General features: G+C 42.2%; 1 protein-coding gene across 5 annotated transcripts in view; it reads right to left on the bottom strand.

Moving 5' to 3' along the window:
* The window catches only part of ASH1L (ASH1 like histone lysine methyltransferase), a 64,209-nt gene that overhangs the window by 37,900 nt on the left and 6,725 nt on the right, over positions 1-19,584 (bottom strand). For 2 of the 5 annotated variants that reach the window (XM_055792353.1, XM_055792355.1), the window contains exons 2-3: positions 17,871-18,393; positions 4,751-9,500 (exon numbers count right to left, since the gene is read on the bottom strand). In XM_055792353.1, coding sequence (XP_055648328.1) covers positions 4,751-9,500; positions 17,871-18,293 — 5,173 coding nt within the window. In that variant the 5' untranslated portion in view covers positions 18,294-18,393. Of the gene's footprint in view, positions 1-4,750; positions 9,501-13,131; positions 13,323-17,870; positions 18,394-19,584 lie in introns of those variants that run through there. The other 3 variants (XM_055792354.1, XM_055792356.1, XM_055792358.1) reach the window with 3 other exon arrangements.

The following is a 19,584-nucleotide window of genomic DNA, read 5'->3' as shown; positions in this document are numbered from 1 at the left end:
ACTGGGAATGGCATCTTTGTTGGTAACAAGTAAAGACCTGTTTCTGTTTTCTTTCTTACATATATGTATTTACTTACTGTAAATTGTTGTACTTCCCTACAAGTTAAACTTTTAGAGGATCCCAAATACTCTTAAAAGCAAAGACAGTGGGATTTGTTAAAATTTCGTAGAAAATTCTGCATGTTGAAATTACGAAAATGTTGAGATATTAAAAATCCAGATACTAGTATAAAAAACCACGTAGGCAAGAATGCATGTGGCAAGTGTGGAATGAGAATATGCACATCATTAAAATCTCTAGAAGATAAAATCTAATGCATACTCTGAGATATCATTTGTGTTAAATAAGCTTAGTGCTGCACATTTTGTCCTCATCTTTCCTTAATAACAGACTCCAAAGAAATGAGTGGGCCACTGAAGTTATGCTCTAAATCAAGGCCACAAATTAGCAACTCTGCAAATGACCATTTGCTTCAATGCCTGAATAGAGACCCTAAAGTACAAGATGATGGGAGAATCTTATAATGCACCAAACGGACTCACCAGAAGTCTTTAGGAAAATCTCTTCTGAGACCCTGTCCTGCCTCAAAGGTTGGGTATTTTTTTTTATCATGGGTGTTACTGGCTCACAGTATGACACCTAAGATATGGCTGACTGATAGAGGAAATAATATCACTTTTCCAAATACTCTAACTTCTTGACAAGGTAGAGGAATAGTTTTCTTTTTCTTTAACTCTTCTCAACACAGGCACAATCGTGAGGCTGCTGGACATTGTCCCAAGTCGCAAATCATGTTTGTGGTGAAGATTTTCTGATTTTCCTGCATGGCATCCTGATGCAGATATGGTGCTGGTGGGCTCTTAAAGAGGGCTCCTGTGCTCTCTGTTTCTACAACACGCCGGTAAAAAAGAAGCGGCAGCAGGGCTGTGCGGGGAGACTGCACGTGGTTGCTTAGTACTAGAAAGAGCAGTCACCTGGGGTTTTATTCCAGAATGAATTTTCCTACTGAGAAACTACAAGATGCATTGATTTCATAAAGTGTAGATTAACACAAATACCCTGGAACCTCAAAGAGAAAAAAAAAAAAAAAAAAAGAAGGAATTATACAGCAGGAATAACTGTTCTAAGCAGAAACAGGCTATAACGGGGGGCAGGGGGGGAAAGAATGCGGGGGACCGCATGGCAAAGCTGTCGGTAACTGCCTTTGGGGCCAGATGATGTTCACGTCCTAGAGGTCTCCTTCCCGTCGCAGACGTAGTGCTCATTCCCTCGCGGACTCCAGCCCACCCCGGGTGGCAGCTACCGCTGCCGAGCTCCAGCCAGCGCTCCGGGGGGGCCCTGTGGCACCGGCACCCCCACCCCGAACCGCGCCGCTACGGGCAGGGGCGGCCGCCGGGCCTCGGCCGCAGCGGCTCCCGCGGCACAGGCAGCGGCCGGCAGAGGGCGCCGCTGCCCGACGGCGCGGCCCGGTGCTGCCGCCCCTGCAACGGGCCCTGCTCCGGGCCGTGCCCCGGCTCCATGCTCCCGGCCCGCGCTCCCGCCGGCCGGCCCCGCCCGTGGCTCAGCTCCCATCGCCGGGCCAGCGGCCGGCAGCGCCGAGCTTCACCCGCGTCGCCGCGGGGCAGGGGGTCCCACCGAGACGGCTCCGGCACCGCCCGCGTGGAACAGCGCCGCCTGCCCCGGCCCGGCCCTGCCCTAGGCCTGCCCCCGGCCCTGCCCTGCCCTGCCCCAGGCCTGCCCCGGCCCGGCCCTGCCCTAGGCCTGCCCCCGGCCTGCCCCGGCCCTGCCCGGCCCTGCCCTAGGCCTGCCCCGGCCCGGCCCTGCCCTAGGCCTGCCCCCGGCCCTGCCCTGCCCTGCCCCAGGCCTGCCCCGGCCCGGCCCTGCCCTAGGCCTGCCCCCGCCCGGCCCTGCCCTAGGCCTGCCCCCGGCCCTGCCCTACCCTACCCCAGGCCTGCCCCGGCCCTTTCGCCTTCAGATGGAACGACGGCAGTAACGACCTCGGCCCCTGCACCGCTGTCCACCGAACGGCTGCCCGTGATTTTCTTTGCCTTTCCTTCCAGGAACTGTGAGCAGCACACCCAGACGGGTTTATAATAATCTATCCGTAACTTGAAATAACCCGTGGTGTGAAGCTGCACAAATTTACTGAAGACCACTGCGAACATCGGATGAACAGGTAACAGCATCCTACGAAAACCTTAAAGACGAAACATCAGGGCCTGGTGACCTTCGCTGGCACAACGCGTGTGCACACCACCTGCACGAAACGCCTACAGCATGTAAACTTCTGTCTCTATGAAATACCGGCTTTCGCTAGAGCCCTGTTTGCCAAAAGATGCACGTTTCTAATAACATCTTGGACACGGGCTATCTCTGAAAAGCACCACCTAGTACCATAGAAAGAATTGGTTGAGTTCATTCAACCAGGCAAGGTTCACAAGTCTATGGAAAGGAAGCGTATTTTCCATATGGGATACTTTGAAATAAACTATCATGAATATCCCCTACATATCGCTCAGCACAATTTCAGAAGGTATTCTCCGATGCTGGTCTCTGACTGCTCGTTGTAACTGCTCTGATTCAGCGTTCTCTCCACCATGCACCTAAATTGCATGTGGTTTAATAAATAAACAATCTTTGATGCATCGCAGGTTTTTTCTCCATCTGTGCTATTTTCTGAAGTGCACAAAAACATCTGAAGTCTTTCATGGTAATAGTTTCAGAATCACAGTTCAGCACTACAGTTAAAAACAAAAAACCAAAACACAACATGCAACTTGACACCCATCTTAAAAAAAAAAAAGCCAGTCTTTTTACTTTGCTGGGGCCTTTTACTCAATGCAGTTTTAAGTTTTCAGATGTACTGCATGCACATGACGCAGGGCATTAGGAGCTCCTTGTGAATGCGATGAATACTGAGCTGAAAGCCAGCCTCACAATGAACACAGCTGGTTTCCATTGCAGGAAATAGACTCACTGAAAGCGATACACGGCATCTGAGGAACCAGTCAAACAGATTGTGAGAGGGAGAGCGATTCAGAACCTCCACCAGCAGGTTTCAGCTTAAAACATCTCTGCTTTTTCCCTTAATTAGGTTGTTCCTCATAAAAACCCAAGTCAGATCATTCACTGTAATGGAAATCCTCAGGAAATTCCCAGAACTGCACAAGCTACCACAACCAATTCTTCACTTCTCTGAGCCAAATTTAACCCTTTTGGTGACCTAGTGCGCTTTGAATTTTTCTTTCCATGGCTGCAGGAGAAGCAATCTCATGGCTTTATTGCTTTCTCCTGACTGCCCCCTGCCCCAAGCAGTTTTAGTAACATGAAATAGTATGAAGGAATATGAACTTGTAGAAAAACCCAGCTACATCCAACTGCCCTTAAAATAAAGAACCAAAATGCTACCCCCTCAAATGCCAAAATAAAAAAAAAAAAAAAAAGAGAAAAACCCCTTCCATACATATGTGGCCAGAGCAGGGGGGTGGCGAGAGGCATCAGAGCAGGAGTATCACAAGAAAAGGAGGAAGATGGGAGTAAGGAATGTGAGGAGGTATTTATTCATTACTGGTAGCTGGTTTTTTGCTTGGCTCTTGCTCTGTGAAATACATCACAAGTGCTTTTTGACAAATGATATAAATTTCAAGGGAGAGTGTAGGTATGTGTTGGAGGGAGGGGAGAGAAGCTATCAGACTTCCTTCACACATCAGAAGTAAGCAAGTCAGAGCACAAGCCACACTTTTATCTTTCGCAGGTTATCTTTGTTATGTGGTCTCACCAATGTGTCCCTGGCAATTAAAACAGAAGTGGATAAAATGTGAAAACTATTCCCACAAACATCTGTAATAATAAACTACAGCATGAAGTGACACTTAAGGCAGAAGGGAAAGCAATGTATAATATAGCTTCGTCAAGTCTTGAATTTCACATTAAATTTTTTTTCTCCTTAATATTATGCAAATAATTGTGATCTTACACAGTTTCAGAGTGGAGGTCTTTTCCTTAAGCAGCAACCCTCTGACAGCATCACTGCAATGTTCTGCATATACAGACTGAGCTAGCTCTGTTTCAGTTTTGCTTGAGGCTATGTAAGATGAGTTTCCCAACTATGAATAAAGCAGTTATTACAAGGTTTGGTCTTAGGCATTCCCACCATCATTTAGCAACTGTTCTGAGGTACTGCTAGAGGCCGCAACTCAAGGATCAAAAGCTATGCTGTAGCAAAGATTATCAAAATAACTAAAATGGAGATACAAAAAGAAAAGGAAACATTTTCTTAAATGGAAAGGTTATTCACAACAGTAGCACCAACAGCTAGTCTAAACCAAATCAACCAAACTTCAAGACAAACAGAAACAAGGCTCTTAAAGTATCAAAAACCACACAAAATTTTAACTCATTTCTCCAGAAAGTTAAAATTGCAAGGAAAAAGACCTTTTCATGAGAAAGCATCCTTAGCATAACTTTATATACTGCTATAACAAAGCAAGGAAAATCTGGTGGGAAGAGGTACTTACACAATCCCATAAGCAGCTCTGGAGGAGACACGATGTTAATCTGTACCAAATGCTGCATGGAACAGTGCTTTACCAGAATAGAGACGCTTGCGAAAGCAAGAGTAGTACTGAAATTCAACACTGAAAGAGTCCTACCAAGCCACAGCTACACCTGCCATCCCTTTCTAGCGCATGTTTGGTAGAACAAAATAGCAAGATTCAAGGGAAGTACGCACAATGAGAGCTCCCTTACCTGACAGCGGCTGTAACACCTTTTCAATAGAAGGCAACGGTTCCTTTCTGAGAGGTCGATTTAGCGAGGTGTCTTGTGCACTGAAGAGTCCAGGGCTGTCAGTTAATTTTTTACGTCCATTGGTGCTGGTAGAGTTTGTGACTCTGCAGCTGCCTATTGCACTTGTGAAAAGATTTGTGTGTTCATCGCTGCTGGCTGGCTCAGAGCTTGGAGTAAATCCCCCCAGGGACAGACCTGGGGAATTTTCTGAACAGTCTATCTGTAGCGGTGTCTGCAATCCCAGTGCTAAAGAACTAGACTCTGAAGGCTCTCTCCTGACCCACTGTTCATCTCTGCTTAGCAAACCCTTTGAAGGTGACAGGTGTGGACAAGACATGTGACATCTGTGTTTCTCTTTATGTTTGTACCTCTCACCAACAGCCTCCTTCCCAAATCTGTAGCGCTTCAAGGACTCCAGAACTGTTCTAGAAGAGCTATTAGCTGTTATAGTGTCCATGGAAACCTGTGGTTGTTCAGAAGAACGATGTTCTCTGTGTTTGTGGCGATGTCTATGCTTATGTTCAAGCATCCAGCCATAAGCCATTTCAGGTGGAACACTGGGGTACGTGCTCATTGACAAGAGCGGAGTCCTACTTGTCGTGAGGAAAGCCTCCTGGCGTAGCAGTTTATGTTTCTTCTTGTGATATTTGGTGGGATTGAGAAGCAAATGGCCTGTATGCATGTAGGAAGGTGGTGGCAGGGGGGTAGTAAAAGAAGGAGAAGGCGGAGGAGGATAAAGAGTAGGAGGGTACCTTCCATAATAACCTAAGCCTATGGGAGCAGCTGCAAGGGGAGAAGGAGAGTAAGGCATGCCATAAGAGGGATAGAACCCAGTACTGGAGAGAGGAAAGCTGAGACTATGCATAAAAGGCATTTCTGCCATAGCCTCCCGCATTTTTGGAGGCCTGCCTCTCTTTTTCTTTAAATCGGGTTTTCTAATGTAGTGCAAAGGATCTAAAGGAAAAGTAGGATGGGTATAGAAACTATTGAAATTTATCCTAAAAATGGTAGGCAGTAAATCTCGGGGTATAAAATGGTGACTTCTGTGGGTTATTCTAATTTCACTTAACCGACTTATTAATTCTTCTAATTCAGCAAGGAAATCTGGGTCCTGCCTACCTCGAAGCTGAGGATACTTCTTTTTCCTTTTTCGCTTCTGTCGCTTCATTTTGTCATAACTAAGGTAATCATGACTGCGGCGCTTACATTTGTGTTTATGCTTTTCTTTTAGATTACTTAAAACGGTGGAAGTTTCAGGTGGAATAAGGGAAACATGATCAAAGGAATGCCTTTTCTTCTTTTGCCCACAAAACTTCTCCGCTCGATCTGAAGTACTGTTGTTATCTGTTCCTATTCCACTGTCACTGGGAATCGTCTCATCGCTGTGAGACTCGCTTACTGGGGAAGGAGTGGCTTCTTTCAGGGATGTCAGCTCACTCAAGTGAGAAGGAGAGTTTGGCAGCAATGTAGGTGGAGATAATCTCCTCCTTCCCTTAGCAGCTTTTTTCATTGCAAGTGTCTGAACAACACTTCCTTGTCTGGAGTGTATGTGTAAATACGGCACTGAGCTGGGCTCAATAAATCCTGCATCGCTGCTGACAGGGCTCTGTCCCCCGCTCACTGCAGAAGACTGGGAGCAGACTGGAGATGGAAGAATCTCTGAATTATTAGCTGTTGAAGGCAGCAAATGGGGAAGTACTTGTCCTAGTGATGTACCAGGAGCTTGTTGAGCAGACTTCTCAAGAACTGTCAAACTGGCAGAGCTGCTAGTTAAAATGCCGTTCAGCACAGCTTTAGGTTTCCTTCCTCTCCTTTTTCCTATATAAATTGTTCCTTTCTTGCTGACGTTTATTTGCTGGCCTAATTTTGAACCAAATGTGGCAGCAAGAGTTGACACTGTATTGTGGAGTTTAGATTGCACTTTCCCTTTGTTATTTGGTTCCACTGTACTAGACAGAATCTGATTCAAAAGCTTCTTTCGCTTCAGAGTTTTCATTTTATTTATTTTTCGAATAATTGTTTTCATTAACTGTCCATTATTTCTCTTGGCAACTTTTCTGTCTGAGTCTACTTCCAAATCAGTCATGCTACAAATATTAGGTTTTTGGACTTCTTCTGGCCCTCGGAGCTGGTCCTTTCTCTCAAAAAAATCCCCAGTTCGATGCTGATCGCTCTCAGACCCTATCTTGCTCGAGTTATCTGTTCCAACAAAAGGTGCCACAGAAAGAATAGGTGGCTTCATTTTAATTGATGACCTGATCTGTCTTTTAGGTCTCCCTCTCTTTTTAGGAAAAGGTTGTCCTGATAAGCTCTGTTTTAGGGAGGGAATTTCTACTTCAGGCTGCAAAATGGGAGGTTCTTGCTCTTCTTTTGACTGCACTGAAAAGACTTTTGATGCTGGGATCTTTAGAGTTCTTTTGGGGGGACCTTCGAGCTCTGGCATCTCCTTGGATTTAGGTCTTCCTCTTTTGGGTTTATACATGTCAGGTAAGAAATCATCTGACATACACAAACTGGAGGGTTGTTTGTGAGTACTGTAGAACTTTTGAGTTTGCTTTTCAGTCTCAGCTAACAGCGCAAGAGACTGTCCATTAGCTTCATTCAGTTTTGGCAACTGATGTTTGACAAATTCATGCTCCACAAATGAAGAAGATCCTATGTTTTTCAAGAATTTGGCCTGCTCCAAATTACTGCTTGATAGTGCACTGTATGAAATGTTTTTAAAAAGCTCTGACCTTTCTAGTTCTAGACCCTTGGGAGGTCGACATGTGCTTCTTGACACCACCTTAGTCCATCGTGGTTTCCTTCCTTTTCTTTTCTTTAAAGGTTTTGACTGCTGAGAAGTGCTCAGATTTTTCGCTCCTTGGCAGGATTTATCTGATGCAGCTATTGCACCAATCTTTAGGAACTGCTTGCTACTAAACAAGCTTGTAAAGCTAACCACTGAAGGGGTGACAGTAGCATGAATGCTTGTTTCAGCTGCCAAAATGGGCTTTTTCCCTGTAGAAGGACTAGTTCTTGAAGTTTCTACGTAAGTAGCTTTTGAATCATTTAAATCCTTATCAGCACCTTTAAAATCGGTGCTCAGCGTATGGTTCAATGTTCTGTTTATATTCAGAAGTGTACTGTCAGAAGAAAACTGAGTTTTGCCAATCTGATCTGAAATACCTTCCAAGAGATCTGCTGTGGAACTTAAATGCAGCGGGTTAGATGCTAACTGTGAAGACGTTGTTGAGAGGCTCCTGTTTAAGGTGGTAACAGACACAGTGGGTGATGGCGATGGGAGATTTCCCTCTCCTACTGCACTAAATGGGGACTTTGCTGTCGATACATCTGAAGCACCTCCTGTTCTGAAGTCTGGTGAAGTGCAATATACGGGAGGCTGTTTTTCATGCTTAGATGTTTCATAAATCCCTTTTTCACTGGTTGAGTAAGCATCCTGTGGAACGCAGATTCCTTCATTAAACATCTCTTTGCCTACATCAGCAATTTCTTTCCGAATCGAAAATTTGTCCAAGATACTTTCTTTATTCTGTCTCATAATATGCTTCTCAAATGTTTTGCTAGCAGTATTTTCCTTCAATAAATCTGTAGTCTCATGGCTTTCAAGGCTACTGAGGTTTGAATTGCAAGGAAGCTTAAAGGGCTCTGCGGCAGGCGCAACAGAGTCTGCTTTCAGAGTTCCAGAGTCCTTGTTAACCAAACCAACCGGACTGCCGATTCCTGCTGGCTTCTTTCCAGAGTCCTTGCTAACCAATCCCACTGGACTGCTAATCCCTGGCATCTTCCTCCCAGCATCCTTGTTAACTGGCCCCACTGGGCTGCCAATCCCTGGTGTCTTCCTTCCAGAGTCTTTGTTCGTCAGAACTGTCGTATTGCCAGTCCCTGGCATCTTTCTCCCAGAATCCTTGTTAACCAATCCTGTAGGACTATTTATTCCCAACAACTTCTTCCCAGCATCCTTGTTAATCAATCCTGCTGGAGTGCCAATCCCTACTGGCTTCTTGACAGACTCCTTATTAGTCAATCCAGCTGGAGTGCCGATACCTGGAAGTTTCCTCCCAACATCTTTGCTGATCAATCCAACCGCAGAGCTGGTCACTGGCTGTTTCTTTCCAGAGTCCTTGCTAACTAACCCAGTCGGAGTGCTGATCCCTGGTGGTCTCTTTCCAGAGTCCTTGTTAACCGATCCAATTAATGGGCCGATCCCTTGTGGCTTCTTCCCAGAGTCTTTGTTAACCAATATGGCTGCACTACCAATCCCTAATGGCTTCTTCCCTGAGTCCTTGTTAACCAATCCAACGGCGATACCAGATCCTGGCAATTTCTTTACCAAATCTTTATTAACTAACCCACTCGCAGTTATGGTTCCTGGTAGCTTCTTCCCAGAGTCTTTAACCAAACCAGACGCAGTTCCATTTCCAGGCTTCTTCTGCTTTGTTTTGGAAGACTTTGAAGGAGGACAAGTTGCAATAAGTTGAGCCAATTTTTCTGTTACCGTTGTTGCTCCGTTAATTTGTGTTCTATCCTTTAAGTCAGAATTATGGCTACTGGTAAGAGTCGGAGGAGATGACTTTATATAATCTGTCATTTCAGAGTGCAATGGGGAAACTTTCTTAGATAAAGGATTTGTTTCTACTTGTATACCTTCTTCCACATGTAATTCAACTGTTGCAACTTCTCCAGCTTTCTTGTACGACTTTGAAGGGTCCTAGAAGTTAATAAAAAAAATAAACTTTAGGAACAGAGCACAAAGACTCAAGAGTAACACTGTTATCTTTTTATGTTGAGGTGATGAATACCTGCTTTTGATAATATGGTGACTATATAAACACATGCTTCATGATCCTATTAATTTTAAAACAAATATATTTCAGCGGACACGTTAAGGCTTTCCTGATGTTAAATCAAACTTGCTCCCAGTCCTGAAATATAAACCATTTAATCTGTCCCCCAATTATAAACATTCTCTAAAAATACTGTTGGTGTTTATGAAAAAAAAAAAACCAAACCAAAAACCCCAAACAAAACACTAACAATTATGTATGGGGCTAACTATATATAGTGCGATAGCACGTGAAGATCTCACATGCTCACAAGCAGCTGAGCAACACACTGCAAGGGCAGGCATCGTGTAAACCTGTCCATGCACAGCTCCACCAGTGCTTCTCAGTCTTGGCCCACGATATCCTCCAGCCACTGTAGTAACAGGTTCTCCTCACAGCAGACTGCTGACAGTACTAAAATAAGTCAAATTCTTCTGTGGTTTGTATGGGACGGGACGGATGGACACACACCACGCATGGCCTAAATGAAACTTGTGAAGTCATGTTCAGTTCTGACCTAACCGGATTTGAGATGTATTCTGTAAAGTTTAAGAAAACCTGCAACACTCAATAAATCCTATTAGGAACATCTCAATAAATTAATCTTTTATTTTGGAAGGACATTTTTCCATACATACAGTGCCCAGCACATCTCTGAAACGCATGGGATACACTCACCCCAAGCAGGGGCTAAGAAAGGAAGACTGATTGCTTATGGGATAATTGCATATGCACACTATTTGAAAACCTACTGGGATCTACTTTCTCAAGCATAAAGGGCAAAGGGCATCAACGCCACACCTATTTATCCCTCTGCAGTAAAAATTAGTAAGACAATTGGATGGCACTGTACTTGATTACAGTCAGCATAAGATTTATCAAATTTTACAAAACGGTAACTATGGTTGGCCATGGCTATGCCGAAGAAAGATATAGCCTGGATTCCTTTGAAATCATTTGATAAACAGCAAACTTTGGTGCTGATCATGAACAAAGTACTTGTTCGGTAAGCTACACCAGCATGGCTTAAACAGAAGGCTGCAAGCTGGATTCAGTCTGGCAGTTTCCTGGAGATGGGAAGTAGCTGCTTGGCTAATGCGCTGCCTCAGCTGTCAGAGCCTCTGCAGCGCACAGCCAGGCACTCCAGACCTCGAGCGGCTGCCTTCCCGCAGGCATGGAGCAAGAGGTGTGTTCCCTGCTGCCCACATCCAGGCCTGGCACTTAGGTGGAAACTATCGAGTCAGCAGGACACACAACCTGACTCCAAATCTGGAATCTGACCAATTCTGCTGATGCTCTTGGACATACCTGAAGTAGACTCCGAGTGCTACAGATATTAACTAAATAGTATTAGTCTTTCTGATCAACCTGAATGAAAACCTCCATAGAGTTACATCCTCTTTTCTATGGTCTTAAGTTTTGAAATGAACTTTGGAACTAAATTTTAATCTTTGTTCAGTGGGCTTCAGACACATTTGAAAAATTCACCAACTGACTTGGGAATTCAACTCTTCGTTCCTGTATTTGCTGAGCCACCTGTGTATACACTCTCTTCCTTCTTCTTTCTCCTAATTCTCCTGTATAGTCTGCTACCTTACTAGACAGCTTCTGTTGTCTTCTCATATTTTACCATTTCTGAGTATCAAATGCTTCATGTTAGGCTCCACTTTTTCCTAACCACTCTTGCTTCCAAACAAAGAGCTTGGAAGCTTTATTAAGTATTTAAATAAATACATACATGCATACATAAGAAAACCCTTCGGAACACTAGCTTTGATCTAAATAAGATGCCAAGATTTTAAAAACATGACTTCAGCATCAAACAAGGATTCTTTGAAAGCTGAAGGCATTTGCCCTGGAAAATTTTTTTCTCGTCTAGGGTGAGTGAATTTTCCAAGCACACTGAAAATTATTTCAAAGAACATGAAAAACAAACCAAGAAGAGTCTATTTGAGATGACAGACAGGAAGTCAAAAAAGTTCGTAATTCTCTCAGCATTTTAACCCAAAAATTTTTATATGAGAAATCATTTTTTTCCCCATAAAGCCACTTAATAATCAGTATGATTAACAGAAGCATTTTTGGGGATGGTGGTGGTGTTAATATAGACATCTTGATCAAAATACCTAATCTTCAGAGAAAGCTGTGCTCATCTGACTGCTGCAGTAGCTGCAAAAGCATTATAAAAACCAGCCAACACAGAGCATAGAGTCAGAATTCCTTCTTGCAATTCCGTATTACTAAGAATTTCAAATTTTCTGTTAAATTGAATGGGAGGCATTGGTATCACTGAGAAGTATCATACAGAAAGAATAAGACTACTGCAAACAGATGATAAAAATTAAACCTAAGTAGTGCACAACCACAAACTTCAGGAATAACAAAGACATCTTCTGCATGAAGGCAACAATGGAAGAAAAGAATTTGAATACACTGCTCACAATCTGACGAAATCCTCTCAGCTTACACCAGCATCAGTACAAGCCTACCAGCAACAGCTGTAAGTGGTGGTACACTCCAACTGCAAGCATTTTTAATAAGGTTATGTAAAAACGAGTGAAAACAGATCACCCCACATGTCTCAGCCTAGCCTTGATCACTGCCTATTTCTTTACCAGGTCCACGCTAAAATCCTTGATGTACGAGAAGCTAAATTCCACCAGCTGTTATGATCGCTGCCCTACCAGCCCAAGTATGTTTCCAGAAAGTAAACAAGATTTCACAAGAGCAGTGATATGTCACTGATCAAAGTTCTTATCCTGGGGGAGGGTGGCCCCGAGCATTGGTTGGGGTCACATCGGTTGGGGCTGGATGTCTCTGAACCTGCTGCAGTTGTAGAACAAAACCCACCAGTCCTATCGGTTACTGGTTTTAAAGCTGTGGCGTAAAAGAGACTGTGGTCTGTGGAGAATAGTTTGGCACTTAGCCCAGCTTTTCTGTGGCAGCTGCAATCTTATGTAAATTATGCTGGAGCATCACATTTCAGGAACTTCCCCTCAACTTAGCCACCCTCATACTCACAAAACATACAGCTGGGAGGCGGGGAGCAGCCATGATACGTCCTACTGCACTGGAGACAAAAAAGGTGCCACGCTTTCCTGAAATAACTTCTATTGCACAAACAATCACTCCATCAGATGGGAAGGAGAGATGGTGAAGTCCAAAACAAGTTACAGAGTGCTTTCAGTGCGTACAGCACTTCCAAGCTTCAGCAGCTGCCGTGGCCACGTTCATGCACAGCTCTACAAATGCCTATCTAGCCTCTTGTTTTCGTTTTGCTCCTGGTGCTGGAAGCTGGCCTTAAATGCAGCGCATTCTCGTTTCAATCTTGCGGTTCCAGGGAGCACAGCGCCCTGCTTCACTGACTTGAAATGCACAGTTTTGTATCAGAGAAAGCGTCAGAGTTTAATGCAGATAGGTCTGTGAGGACTACTAACAAATCACTCGCAGAAAAAAATCAAAACCTGCCCCCCCCAAACCCTAACATCTTCTAGATGTTTCATCCATCCGACTCACCTCATACGTCTGCAAACAAGCACACACTTCAAGCTTCTTCGCTGATGCCTCTATGTTGCAATGCCAAGTTGACAATGACCATATAAGTCTAAAACAATTTTTCTTGGATTATACACGTTTTCAGTCAAGACTTCTAGACTCATCCTACATTACTCTGGCTTTCGGATGGTAGGTTTCCTCTAGGTGCAAAGCTGTTTAAAAAGGTCTAGATTACATTACAATAAAAACCATTTTGTGCTTTAAAAATGAAAACATTTATTCCTGTGCAATCTTTAACTGGCTGCCCTAAATATATGCCCTAAAAATAATAACTGGCTGCCCTAAAACTCTATCCAACAAAAGAACTGCCCAAAGCAGTTACATAAAACATGTAAGTTTTTATAAAATTGGTATTATTGTTAATTCTGCACTAAGCTGAATCTAAAATTTTAAATCTTCTATGCAGACATATGGTTTCTAGATCTGCATCACTAATTTGAGGAGTAAAAATTTCAGGTTATTTCAATATAAACTATTAACAGGTTATAATCAATCATTCCAGAATTATCACAGGCACTAACAGCAAAAAACTGCCTTTACATCTAAAAAAGGCATTCATTGCTACACTACAGCATGTTCTCAAGGTTTATTACTACCAGATTATTATTTACTGTTATCATTATTGGTACTTATTTGCAAAATGCTTAAGAGTAAATAATCTTTCACAAGAACAAGTCTATTGTAAAATTCATACTTCTAACACTACAACCAAATTAGGAAATGCAAGATAGTCTCAGCTTCCAAAAGCTGAAATAGAAGAAAACAGATTGTTAATGAAAATTTTGTTTGTTAATTCTCTTGAGAACTACCAGCAAGCAATGAGGGTTTTTTATATGTATACAGAGAGAGAAAGACAGAGAGAGAAAGACAGAGAGAGAAAGACAGAGAGAGAGATTTACCCATTATTATTTTAGCTATTGTACTTCTGGCCAAGGCCCAGGCTGTAATTCAAATGAGCATTCAGAAGGATCACAGAAATTGTTTGTGTAGTTGTGGCATCAATATATTCTATACAAGTTCCCCAAATAATAATGACTGAAAGTGTTTGCTGTTGATTTTTCACCACCAAGACTTTTTAGTCTTTTCTAAAAGGAAGTTTTAGCTAACCACCAGGGAAAAAAAGACTTTGTGCAATTAGTCTGAGACAAAAAACTTATGTCCCAGATCCTGCAGAAAATGTTGAGCTACTCCAAAAGAAAACAAACCACTTATTTAGCTTTGTTACTTTTTTGCTTGAAAATCTGCAGTTAGTGGCTGTGATTTCATCAGCAAACTTTCCTGTAGAGTTTCCCTACATAACCAAGGGCAATAGAAAGAACTACAGAATACCGCACTCAGCACTTTTACACAGAAATAAGGAGATGGAGCAAAAGACATGTTCCAACTTGCTTCACTGTTTTACCATGACTATTTTAGAATTACAACAGGCTGTTACTACCACTTTTTGCCTTCCTATTTTCTAAAACTTAACGAATGCAACTTTGCTGTATCACTGGCTACATTTACCTTGCAAGCATAGGTAAACCATTCACACGTTCTTGTGCTAAAACTAACAGAAACAAAATTTGTATTCAGGGCTTAGGTTTTCAGGCTTAGGAAAGGTACACTGGCCATATAGCAAAGTCTGTCTGTCACAGGACACTCCTCTGAAAGCAAGAAATCTAGTTTCTTATTCAGTGTCAAAAAGCAAACTGAATACTGCTTTGCCATTACAGTAACTTCTAATGTTGTTTCTCTTAACACCTGGGAAACTTAGCCATTTCCTGGTCTCTCTGTTCTATGATTTTCTCTTCAGAAGACTATTAACTGTTTTGCGTACACATTTCTGGAGGACAAATTGTTAATATACAAGTTACCCACCTCACCTACTCACTCACCTCTCAGAATTAAGATAAACCCTCTATTAACACAACTGAAGACATTCCCCAAGTTTTAAAGCGTCCTTTTGAGCACTAAGCTTGAGAAAGAGGCATAACTGCCACAGATGGGAGTGCGAAGTATCTCCCTACTATTTTAACTTTTACACTGATATTCCCAGGTGAAGATTTCCACTACTTCCCTTTATATCTTGGTGGTTAACTGCATATACTGCAAATACTAAATTTTTGTTCAAATTCTTTATTCCTCCTTTAAAGGTACAGAGAGCTGAGGTGCACAGCTCAAAGTATTGCCACACCTTATTCCGAATTGGTCATATGTTTGTTTTTTCCCCCCCTCTTCTCCACCAAAAGGAAAGATTAAGTGATCACTTTTATTTTCTGAAGCGTAATTTGCAGCGCTAAAACCTGCTTTATTTCATTGCAGTATGAAAAAAAAAAAAAGTCCTTCAGGTATTATATTCAAAGCATGCAATAGTTTTAAACCATGTTTATAATTTCTTTCTACAAAGACACTTCTAAATCACACTTGCTCACTATCAGTAGGATGCTGCAAAGCATCATTTCCAACAACCCAAAGTGCCGGAATGGCAGGGAACATACAGAGTTAAACAACTTGAAAACCATTTCAGTACAATTCGAGTGAGAGAGCGGAGTATCTGAAGTGCATTACCATTAGTCAGGGATTTGAAACTATTTTAAGTAATGCAAATCTAATGCAACAGATCTGCGCTTCTCTACACTAAACATTTAGGTTGTTCACCAGACAAGGAGCAGGAGTAACTCCACTTAAAATAGCTGGAATTAAAAAGTTATATGGTACCACATACAATATCAATATTATTTAATAATATCAGTCCTATTTGTTTCCCAACTTTGAATACCATTTGAAATATGATGGACTTCTTGAAGAAAAACTTAGTATGTAAACAAAGATATCAAGAATGAAGAATCCATGCTATCACCATCTGAGTTTAAATACAAATTATTCTCCCTGGTAAAAATTCCCAGAGCACGATCTCTTGATGCAATGGGAAAGTTTCCATCACTCAATGGCTCTTTGATAGTAAAAGATTTTCAGTTGCAACTACCACCTCAATTCAGACATCAAGAGAGATCAATGACTGGATATTCCAGATTGGCCCAATACTCAACTCATTGCAATATATATACATATAAAAAAAGGGCTTAAAAAAGAAACCACCACCAAAAAAAACCCAAGCCACAAACCAAAACAAAACCAGAAAGTCATCAGTATAATCTGGACAAATTGTGATCTACTCTTCCAGTGTTTTTCAAGATGAAGTTAGAGAATAATTAGAAATAATAAGCTTGTTCTAAAATGGAATAATGTCAAATAAAGGCCATTGCCAAAGTTTTAAATTATATAAGGCATCACTTGAGAGTTTCTTGTTTGATAGGCTGACTAAAAACACCTTTCTGTTTATAATGGAGAAAAAAAACCCAAAGCAGTTGCATGCTAGAGTCTGGGAAAAGTAATTTTAGTCATTACACGTAACATACAGAACACTTGTTCTTTCAGAGCATGAGTTATCATTTCTTTGAAGATCCTCTTCCTCAAGGAAAATTTAAGTTTGGGTGTGCTGGGGGAAAGAAAAAGGTTTGGGTATGTCAGACACCATCTCTGTACAAGATAAAGGAATCTTCCTTTCCTTTGGGTAGGCTCTACCTTATGAGATAGGCCAGGACAGATTTATGGACAGACAGAACAGGACACAGGCTAGAGGAATGACAAGCCTTTGGCCTTGGGAACCTTTGAAACAGGAGCCCCATGAACAGACAACCCATGCGAAGGAAGGACTTTTAACTTCCAGGGACTCGTATTCCCTTGCTGAACCGCCTGGTATTGCAAAGTTGAACAAGGCTACATAAGGAACATGCAAGGAAACGGGGTGAATAAATATGTGCTCACAAGGAAACACAGATAGCTGCAAGCAAAACGGGAGTGTAGGGAAAACCTCTGGCTTTAGATCAGCAGGCATGGACTAAAAGTGGACAGAGTATGGAGGGTATATTCTAACAGTTTACTAGTTAGCAAAACTTTTATGCGTATTGGAAAAAAAAGCATGCTGTAACAAAACACTTAAAAAATGTACCATCTATGCAACTACATTTATAATTCTTGCCATTTATCCTATTTTCCCTATCTGTTACTGCTGCTCTTACTTGTTACATCATGCAGATCATAAAAACAAGACATCCTCAAGGCAGGGCTATCTCCTTACATTTGGAAAATACCTGGCACATCTCTCAAGCCACTGCATTTATATGCAGTTTATCACTGGGCTGTTCTCTCACATACCTGGAAAAGTATTTTTTACTTTTCAGACACTGCTTGATACATTCATCGCAGAGTTATCAGTTAAGACACACAGTGAAAACAAGGGTTCTAACAGGTAAGGGAAAAAAAAAAAAGTAAAGCCAAATACTAGAGATAAGCACAGCAAATACACAGCCCCATTTAAATAGAGACAAGACACCCCCACTTTCTTCTATGCAGGAGACTAAAAATAAAGGTGCCATTTTTCAGAAATTTACCTATGATGTTCACTTCAAGTTAACATGGGAATTATCTTTCATTACTGTTAAAAACCCCAACGTTGGCAAGCTGTGAAAGAGCAAAAGCATTTTTTCCTATCGATGGAAACTAAATCAAACCATTTCTAACTTCAGCATCTACAGTATCAGAGGTTACATGGAAAAACAGTTAGTAGAACAGGATCGTGCAGAGATGCCGGAAACTTTTAGAAACAGTTTAAATTTACTATGACTTGCAAAACACTACAGAACCACACTACTCACCTGTTTTGAAGGACAGTGCTCACCCTTCTCATCTGTCATCTTCCCACTCTTCGGTGCCCTTCTTGGTTGCTTGATGCTGGTTTTTATAGCAGGCCGGCACACATAATTCTCAAGGTTCTTGGGAGGCTTTTTCGTTCGCTTTGCTTGAAGACCAATCTTCAGTTTCAAGTTTCCCTCTGAAAAGTTTGTTTCTTTCACTGAAAACTGTTGCTGTGCATCAGTCAGAGCCTCATTCTTCCCATTCTCGGTACTGTTCCCCTCCCGATTCTTCTTCTTACTGTCGTCTTCTTCCTTGGTGCAACCTTCTAGCTCTACTTCTCCTTTACCCACCAACGTGCCAATGTTTACTACAGAGGGGCTTTTCCCAGAAAACCCTTCAGAATCAGAACCCAAGCCTAACATAGCAGTATTCCGAGGGTCCATCACAGGCGGAATATATGCCTTCAGGTAATTTTAGGGAAGATTTAGAGAGATATGTTCCACAGAAGATCTGTTCTACTATTGGCAGCCAGCATCTTTTACTCTGTAGAAGGAAAAGAAAGACAGAAGTAAACTTCAATTTTTCTAGCAGAAATGAAATAAATATTAAGAACCGTCAGAAAGCAGACAATCCTATTTCAGACAACCATAATTATGCACCAGCCCTTCCTGTAGCCTACTACAAAAATACAATTTATCTGTAAAACCACTTTTAAATGATAGGTGAAAAATCAAAAGTATGTGAATATTTTCATTTCCAATTCATCCACAGGACACTTCAAATGATGGTTAAGGCTTTTAATATTGATCACCTGAATGTTTTTATTTAAAAGCAGGGCCCAACTACTCCTAGTACCGCCATTCTTAGTCCAGACCCGGTGAAACAGTCGCATCTAAGGAATGATGCAGCTAACGAAACCTACGATAAAGCATCCAAAACACAGAGACAATCTGATTTTAATCATCTGGGCCACTAGGAAAGTTGAGCTTAACCCAAGTATGCATTGGTTTACAAACACGCCACAAAATCTGCTTATTAGTTACGGACTTTCCAAAATTCAGGAAGAATGATGGGAGAAGAGAAAAAACCCCACCAAACAGCCCCACCAAACACATTCACACACTAATTTGTAATTCCTGGAGCATGGGAACAGAAGAGTCCACACATCTACCAGCAGAGACACTGTTATGTATGCATAATTAACCTATTTATCATAAGAAATCAGAGGGAACTTTTTAATCTTAACTACAGGGAAAGTTGATTGGGATCAACTCGCTAATGCAAGGGTTTCCAGTCCCTGGCTGGCAGGCTCCTTGCGCAGCGTGCCAGCACTGCCTCCCGGGCTCGCACACAGACCACCACTGAGCCCTACACTGCCCTTTCCCCCACGGCCAAAGGACAAACCTGTGTACCCCATGACATTTTTATCCATGCAAACAAAAATCATCACAGGAAGAACCTGCAGAAGACACAAACAGGGTCTATTGACACCTACCAAAGAGGGCAAAGGAGAAGTTACACATATACATTTCCATAGGGTCAGATATTGAGAGTATGATGTAGGCGAAGGGACACGAGCAACTTTTACAGAGCTGGGGACCTGAAAATCAGCAACCCTCAAAAGAAGCCTGTGTGTAGGATGAATGGGGACTCCTGGTGAAAAGTGACAGCCGCAAGGACACGCACAAGCCTTGTGGTGGACTGAAAAAGTATCAGGTGCTTTTGACACTGCTA

This window comes from Falco peregrinus, chromosome 19, assembly GCF_023634155.1.
Source record: "Falco peregrinus isolate bFalPer1 chromosome 19, bFalPer1.pri, whole genome shotgun sequence".
NCBI classification, from domain to species: Eukaryota; Metazoa; Chordata; class Aves; order Falconiformes; family Falconidae; genus Falco; species Falco peregrinus.
Note: the sequence above shows the minus strand (reverse complement) of the source record. Positions and strands in the feature narration are given on the sequence as shown.